The 8,921-nt window shown below is 46.7% G+C and overlaps 1 protein-coding gene across 4 annotated transcripts in view; it reads right to left on the bottom strand.

The window, feature by feature from the left end:
- Positions 1-8,921, bottom strand: part of LOC147632449 (uncharacterized) — a 37,787-nt gene that overhangs the window by 14,939 nt on the left and 13,927 nt on the right. For all 4 annotated transcript variants that reach the window (XM_086807277.1, XM_086807276.1, XM_086807278.1 and 1 more), the window contains 3 exons: positions 812-1,091; positions 589-696; positions 145-423 (listed from right to left, as the gene is read on the bottom strand). In XM_086807277.1, coding sequence (XP_086663403.1) covers positions 145-423; positions 589-696; positions 812-1,091 — 667 coding nt within the window. The remainder of the gene's footprint in view (positions 1-144; positions 424-588; positions 697-811; positions 1,092-8,921) is intronic.

Below are 8,921 nucleotides of genomic sequence, written 5' to 3'. Positions count from 1 at the left end.
CAGAAAATTACATCATATTTACTCACAAAACAATATCCACACACAAAATAAGGGTTTCTCTGAACAAATGATTCACAAAGGTTTCTTCGAGCAGATATCCCCTACTGGCCCCACATTAAAGAAGAGACAAAGATAGGTACTTACATTTCCTGTGCATAGCTCAGCCAAAATGCAGCCCAAGGACCATATGTCTATTTTTTTATCATACGAAAGCCCAAGAATGACTTCAGGTGCACGGTATGATCGTGACTGCACATACGAGCACAAATGATCTGTTTGAAAGCAGCTACTACCAAGGTCAATGATCTTGATCTCGCAGCGACTGTAGCTCTTCACCAAGATGTTTTCAGGCTTCAAATCACAATGGATGATCCCCAATCTATGTAGAAACTCCAATGCTTCAAGGCACTGGCGTGTGATAGACTGCAAAATGAAAATTCAAAACTTATTTAAATGATAAGACCACAAAACGGACTAGCTATCAAAACCAGTTTTGACTAAATAAGCATTCCTACAGCAAATGATTATTTTACAAATGATCATTTGCTGTAGGAATTCAAAGAATAAAGCGAATTCAAATCACCATACCTGCAGCCGTGGCATGGTGAAGTAGACTTCTCCCCCCGATTCTCTATTAAACTTATGGAACTCATACAAGTTGGCACGTAACAGCTCACACACAATGAAAAGATGTTCCTGTATACAGGCAGACGGCAATCATTAGGTGCTCTATTAATACTCTATTTTCTTGAGACTTGATGGTTCTAAAGTGTGTTGCTTAGCTCCTAGACCTCTGTGAACCTCAGCATACCCGGTGATAGAAGTAATCGTAGAGCCGTAGAATGTGATACTTGTCTGCCGGATCATGCTTGTTGACGAACTTGAGTAGCTTGATCTCATCAAGACTTTGATCGAAAAAGTCCTTGTTGTTTTTTATTATCTTCATGCAGACATCCATCCCAGTGTGTAAATCATGAGCTTGTATAGCCTTGCTGAACGCAGCGGATCCCAAATACTCCGTTACATGGTAGCGCCCAGCAATCACAGAATTAATCATCACAGCAAACTCTTTGTCCTCCTCAAATCCAGTCCTATACAGACAATCCATGCAATCTTAGAGAGATTCTCAAAACTGACAAAGAAATCACACAGAAAAATAGATACTCAGCAACTTGAAGCCCCCAAAAAAAAAAAGTATACTAATTTCCTTTTTTCTGGATGACATGGATGGGATGGGGAGGGGTCAAATGTGCAAGTTTTGGGTTCGGGATGTGCATTGTGCCCAGCTGCGAGCCCTAATCCAGGGACATGTCAGCCAGAGGCCATTAGGGTAGGCTTGGGCAAATCCAGCTGTAAACTGCACACAGTTTTGTGACCCACTTAAAGTTGATGTCTGGCAGATTATTAGGCCAGCTGCCGTGTACCAAACATCAGCATAGATCAGTCTGGAAGCAGGATGGCCAAGTCAAGTAGCAGGGCAGCCCATCAGGACAGTGCAGTACAGTATAAATAGCCTGTCTCTTCCCTCATTCCTTGTCTGCTTCATCACAAGAGCACCAAGATGGCATCAAGTCCAAGACAACAACACTCCACTTCAGTGGAGGAGAAAGGGCAAGCATTTTACTACAGACCATTGCAACAGAGTATTCCATGGCTAGACAGGTTGTTCCAGCTAGGACTCATTCAGAGTAGCAAGACTGGCTTCTCAACTAACATTTGCAAAGCCGGATTCCCTTGGCACCAACATAGCATCAAGAACCTTCAGAAGGCAGTTCCCCTGGTCATTTCTCAGAGGACAGCAAAACCAGCGCTTAGGTCATGCATTGCAGCCATTTGCACAGCCTGCATAATCCAGATCCGAGGTTAGATCAGTGATCTTATTGTATATGTTCATGTTTTGGTATATACAGTAGCTTAGGTCGACATGGTCTCATGCATTAAATCCGGGTAATTTCCATGCCAGAAAACAAGTTCATGCGTGTAAAGAATATGCCAAACAATAGAGTGTGCATAGAGCGAAAGCAAGGGGAGCACTAGAATGTGCTGAACTGAGAGTGCAAGAGAGAGAGAGAGAGAGAGAGAGAGAGAGAGAGAGAGAGAGAGATGAAGCTAATAAGCTGAATATACTGCAGTGAAAGCAATCCCGAGCAAGAGACCATAAGTGAAGGATACAAGAGAGAGAGTGTGTCAACACATGAACCACAACTCAAAGATGTTAGCAATCATCTCCTGTCTGTATATTTACACCAGGGCGGGCCTCTGTTGTGGGTGTGCCCACCTGATTTAGGTGTTTTCTCATTTTTCCCCACTCTCCATATTTTTTCCATATTTTTCCCTGGTGTGGGAGGCTGTCCTGTGCCTGTCGGCTGTTCCAGATGCTGGCCGACTGGACTCTGATGCTCCCAGGCTGCCCCCTGTATGCTGGCCGACAGGTGTTTTTGCTGGCCGACTGGAGGAGAGCAGGTCGTGGGATAATCTGATGGCAGTCGGCTGTTTTTCAGCAGGCCTACTGGCTATGTGGGGCCATATAAAATGGCCCCTTGCCCCCCCACACTTCATATCATTGTATCTGGGATTTTAGCAGAGTTATACGCTTCTCTCTCTCTCTCTCTCTCTCAGTTCTGCGTTTTTCTGCTGTGCACTTGCTCTTGGTGTTTTCAGATCTTGTCTTCATTTCCACTGCATATTTTGACATGGTATCAAAGCTCTAGGCTCTTGGAAGATCTTGGGAACTATGTGAGCAAGAGGGGGGCTGTTTGTGTTGCTGATTGGAGGACTGTTTTGGGCCGTACCGGAAGAGGAGAAGGGAGCGAAAGGCGGGCCTTGTTGCTGGACAGCCACTTGCAGGTTTAGTTCTTCATTTTTTCCCACCCGCCCTCCCTTTTCAGTTACACCCCCGCAATGGCAGATTTACTTGAGATGGCTGAGAAGCACGTGAAGATCCCGACACTCCCCACGTTCCCGGTGGACCGTCGGTTGGACGGGAACAACTACGGCATATGGAAGGTAATGATGAAATCTGTTTTGGAGTCTTATGACCTTGCTGATTTCATTGTTGTTGGGGTTCCACGGCCGGAGTTAGAACAGGTGATCAACCACATAAAGCATATGACGTTGGCCAAAGCTATTTGGCAGCATTTGGCTTCTCTCTACAACAGGGTGTCACCCATGAAGAGAATCTCCTTGGAAGTTCAGATGCGGGTGATGAATCCTGCAAAGTCGTCGACAATGCGGGAGCACATCCAGAAGCTACAGGGTTGAATCTTAATTTCCAATCATTCCTTCATCAAAGTATCTATGGCATCATTGGCAACCAGAACGCCCACCACCTAGAACGCCCACCACCTGCTCACTCAGGGTGACAACTTTTGAGGGCATACTGCCCTAGAGGGAACCCTGTGTTGCTCTGTGGTGTACACCGTCCTAGTCTAATGTGCCGGGCAAAGAAGTGTACTACAGGTACGCTAAAAATTTGGCGATCCGGCTGGGGAGCTCTTGTGTCAGGAGTTCTTGTTGAGTCAATGATAGTGTAGTGTCTGCAAGCTCAACACACGTTCTCGTGCTAGTACAACCATTCCAATCAAGAGTCCTTTGCGTGTACGTTGCTACAGTCGTAGGAGGGTCAATTTCGTACCATCCTGAACCCCTCCTCCACCTCTACCCATGGCTATTGCCAACCTCGGTAACCCTAATTTTGACAACAACCAAGGTAACCTAGCGAAAAAAACCTGGGCAACAACCAAAAAAACCCCCAACCAGAACCTCTATCCATAGTGTTGGGCCGGGTCAATGTCAAACTTCCTACTGCCGAAGGCTCTGCTTCAGAGGATGTGGACTACCATGTGCCGCATTTCCTCTCTATGTGTAGCATACGCCAAGCTAGAACTGTCAAATCCCCATGGATCTTCTCATAGAGCAATCCTGAAACACGACTCAAAACTTGCAAAACAAAGCCAAACAACGTGAAGGAGGTGGAGGCTTGACTCACCACCCAACCATGACAGCCGTAGGCAAAAACCCTCAAGTCTTGGCTGTCCCCACCGAGCCACGAGTTGAGCTAACTAGCAAGACGCACTGACCAATCTCTACTCCATGACGTCCCATACCACCACGGAGCTACCCTCTCGGGCTCGAGAATGCTGCCGGCCTCGTTTGCATGAAGCAAGTGCACGTTTGCACTAGATCTAGGCTCTTGACCACAGAGCTCTCGCGAGACTCTGACCAACTGACTGACCTTGGCCACCCTTTTATAGGCTCTTGGCCGGTCACCGGGCGTCCACACTTGGGTGCCCGTCCATTAAGGCATCCTCACTTGGGCGCCCACCCATAAGTCTATCCCTAGCCCAGCTCGCCAGTCAACCTGCCTAGCTCCAAGCTACCCCAAGCCTTGAAGCTAGTCTTGTGTGCGTGCTGTACACGGTAGATACACTTTGTGCACATGACATACTCCCCTTCCTCTAAGAGCTCACTCTTGAGCTCAGTAAAAACCCAGGGTAATCCCTCTGAAGGGTAGTCAATGTCTCCCATGTAGAGTCCTCCTCCACACGATCCTTCCACTTGATCTTGTATTCCGTGAGTAGCGTATGTTGCAATTGTCTTTCACGTAATCCAATAATCTTTTCCGGTTCATGTGATACAAATGTCATGTCCTCGACATCTATGATTTCTTGAGGAGTAACTAACTTGTCTGCTCCACCCAGTACTTCCTTAAGTCTACTGACATGAAATACGGGATGAACTTTCACATGAGAAGGCAAGTCCAATTGATATGCAACTGAACCAATCCGGCGTTTAATCCGAAATGGTCCGCAGTATCTAGGGGATAATTTTGGAGATTGGCCTGTCTATAAAGTCTTGGAATCTTTCGGAACTTGCAAATACACCATTGTTCCTTCAGAGAACTCTCTCGGTGAACGATGTCTATTAGAATAAAATCTGTCTCTGTCTTGAGTGCTTCTAATAGATTCCTTCGCAACTTGTAACATTTCTTGCATGTCTTGCAAAAAAGTACACGCTGCATCATGTTGAAGTCCTGAAAATCACACGGTAATAGGTGATCTGGGTTGAAATCTGTGCATAAGCATAAAAGGACTAAAACTTGTACTCGTATGGTTAGTACTGTTATATGCAAATTCTAACATAGGAAGATAATCCTTCCATGAACCTTGTCTTTTCGAGACATATGTACGAAGCATGTCCTCCAAAGTGTGATTCACCCTTTCAATCTGGCCATCAGATTGAGGATGATTTGAGGAACTTAGATTCAAAGTTGTTTCCAACTTCTCAAAAACAAGCCTCCAAAAGTCACTTGTAAACTTAGATTCCCTGTCACTGACTATATCCTGCGGTAAACCATACAGTCTAAACAATTGCTCGATAAACTGTCTTGCTAATTGTGTAGCTGTAATAGTCTTCCAAGTTCCGTGTAGGTAAAAATCTAGCCATCTTTGTCAAGCGGTCCACCACAACCCAAATAGAGTCGTGGCCTTGACGTGTTCTTGGCAATCCGGTAATAAAATCCATGGAAATACTTTATTACCTGGGATTTGCAAAGGATGCAACATCCCAGCTTGTCTAAAGCATTCAACTTTATTTGTTTGACAAATCTGACACCCGAGGACATAATCTTCTACATATCCTTTCATCTTTGGCCAATAGAAAGTGTCTCACTAAAGCTAATGTCATGTGTACCTCGGTGTGTCCAGCAGAAGGGGCGTCGTGACACTCCTTAAGAATCTTGGACCTAATGTTTGAGACTTGTGGTACACAAATTTTGTCACTACGGAACAGTAAACCATTCCGAATCATCCACTGGTCTTCGGCAACTTGAATCGTAGGGTGCTCACTGAGCCTTGGTCAATCAATGAGCTTCCGTCCTGGATCCTCTGCCAAAATGGACCAAAATAACTATCACTCCTGCAAAGCCCTCTCGATGACTAAAATAAGTCAGTGGAAATCTCGATGAACGACAAAGTATTCACCTCTCTGATCCGACTAAGCGCATCTGCTACACTATTCATGCACCCCTTTCGATAGTGTATTTCAATATCAAAATCTTGCATTAACTCTGTCCATCTAGCTTTTTGTCCTCTCAAATCATCTGCATCACACACATACTTGATTGACTGATGATCAGTCAATATCACACATATAAATAATGCCTCCAAACCTTGAGAGCGGACATGATAGGATAAAGCTCTTTCTCAAGGGTTGGCCAACGAGATTGAGTGTCGTCTAGCTTTCAACTCTCGAAAGCAATAGGTCTACCATCTTGGAATAGAGCAGCCTCGATTGCATAGTCGCTCGCGTCAGTCTCAAGAACATACGGTCGACTAGGATCGGGTAGTGCTAATGTAGGGACTTCCTTGACTTTATCTTTCAAAAGTCTGAAGGCCACATCCAAATCGTTATTCCAAGGGATAGGCTACGTCCATGACCTTTCAACAAGTCGGTCATCGGTAGTGTGAGCTGAGAGTATGTCATGTGCATAAGCAATGCCATGGACCTTCTCAAGGCTAAGTCCAGAAGGGGGCAAACAGATAAAGACCATGAACCAGTAGAAGATAGGTAGAACCAGAATGTGAGAGCTTCAATTGTAGCATCTGAAGTGGACATGGAGCAGGACAAGTGGGATCATGGAAGGAAGCAGACAGCTGAAGCGCATGATCCAGATAAGTGCAGTCGGCTGGCTGCAGAAGTGAGTCGGCTGGCTGTAGAAGTGTGTCGGCTGCAGGATAGGAGGTGTCGGCTGCCCATAACATGGTCGGCTGAACCAGCAGATAAGGGGCAGCAGCAGGTGCAAGGAGGAGGACCATTTTATAAACATTAAAAGCATTCTGACTGGCCGACCAGCAGTCGGCCAGTTCACCGCAGTTCCGTGAGCCAGATAGGTTCTCAGGTAACGGTCCCAAGGGAGGTTGATCCTCCAAGGGTGATGTGAGGGTGCCAGACTCAGTTCCAGGAATGAAGACCAAGACGGTGGTCAGAGTCAGGGCAGGAACGGATTGTGGACTAGAGGGAAAGCAAATGCATAGATCTTCATCAGAGACAGAGTGGTTTGGAGAACAGCCCGGATTTTCAGAGAAAAGGGTTTGCCAGGGATGGATGGATGACAGAGGGACTTCAGGAAAAGGATTGGGATGATGACAGTCATCCAAGAGCAGGTTGGATTCCCGTCATCAAGTTTAGCAGAGGGGGATGTCATGTGCATAAGCAATGCCATGGACCTTCCCAAGGCTAAGTCCAGAAGGGGGCAAACAGATAAAGACCATGAACCAGTAGAAGATACAGAGGGACTTCAGGAAAAGGATTGGGATGATGACAGTCATCCAAGAGCAGGTTGGATTCCCGTCATCAAGTTTAGCAGAGGGGGATGTCATGTGCATAAGCAATGCCATGGACCTTCTCAAGGCTAAGTCCAGAAGGGGGCAAACAGATAAAGACCATGAACCAGTAGAAGATAGGTAGAACCAGAATGTGAGAGCTTCAGGTGTAGCATCTGAAGTGGACATGGAGCAAGACAAGTGGGATCATGGAAGGAAGCAGACAGCTGAAGCGCATGATCCAGATAAGTGCAGTCGGCTGGCTGCAGAAGTGAGTCGGCTGGCTGCAGAAGTGTGTCGGCTGCAGGACAGGAGGTGTCGGCTGCCCATAACATGGTCGGCTGAACCAGCAGATAAGGGGCAGCAGCAGGCGCAAGGAGGAGGACCATTTTATAAACATTAAAAGCATTATGACTGGCCGACCAGCAGTCGGCCAGTTCACCATGTATTCCAAGGGGCTATAAAAAGGCCCCCTTGCTCATTGTTTGATTCATTCTCTCCCACTAGGGGATTGGATCATTAGAGGTCCCATAGGGGACAGATTTAGGTGTCATCACCTTTTATGTAAGGCAGCCCATGGCTGCAGATTCAGATACCTTTTTGTATCATAGAAATATACTGAATTTCCAGCACTTCTCTCTCTCTCTCTCTCTCTCTCTACTCTCTTTCTATATCTGTGTTTTAGCATCAGATGGTGCGTTTTTGCATCAAAAGGTTTTCCAAGAGTGTTTAGGGCTGAAAGAAGACTCCCAGAGCTTCCGCGTGTTACATTGAGTACTTACTACTCCCGCACATATTGCCGAAGAAAAACAACAAAACCGAGAAAAGAACGAAGTTGTCTCACAGTCTATCCCTAGCTCAGCTCGCCAATCAGCCTGCCTAGCCCCAAGCTACCCCAAGCCTCCTCCAGGATCTCCCCGTAGGGCAAACCTGCAAAACAAAGCCATAAAACCATGAAGGGGGTGCATGCATGACTCACCACCCAACCATGATAGCCATGGGCAAAACCCACAAGTCTTGGCTGTCCCCACCGAGCCACGAGTTGAGCTAACTAGCTAGACGCACCGACCAATCTCTACTCTGTGACGTCCCATACCGCCTCGGACCTACCCCGAAACTGCTGCCAGTCTTGTCTGCATGAAGCAGGTGCACGTCTGCACTAGATCCAAGCTTCTGACTGCAGAGCTCTCGCAAAGACTCGCGAGACTCTGACCAACTGATTGACCTTGGCCACCCTTTTATAGGCTCTTGGCTAGTTACCGGGCGTCCACACTTAGGTGCCCGCCCATCTGGGCGTCCTCACTTGGGCGCTCGCCTCTCAATCTATCCCTAGCCCAGCTCGCTAATCAGCTTGCCTAGCTCCGAGCTACCCCAAGGCTCGAAGCTAGTCTTGTGTGTGTGCTGCACAGGGTAGATACACTCTGTGTACATGACAAGAATTGTGTGAAACAAGGAGGCCTTCTTTATACTTGAGTTTAGTGAGTCTTTAGCAATCCTTTAAACATCATACATGAACTGAAAGATGTAGTCAAGACGACACTAGATGGGTTCCCAATTACCCACTGAAGGGTCCCCCCTTGCAAGCAGGAGTATTTGCTT

This window comes from Cibotium barometz, chromosome 13 (assembly GCF_041138505.1).
Source record: "Cibotium barometz isolate CiBa-2024 chromosome 13, ASM4113850v1, whole genome shotgun sequence".
NCBI classification, from domain to species: Eukaryota; Viridiplantae; Streptophyta; class Polypodiopsida; order Cyatheales; family Cibotiaceae; genus Cibotium; species Cibotium barometz.
Note: the sequence above shows the minus strand (reverse complement) of the source record. Positions and strands in the feature narration are given on the sequence as shown.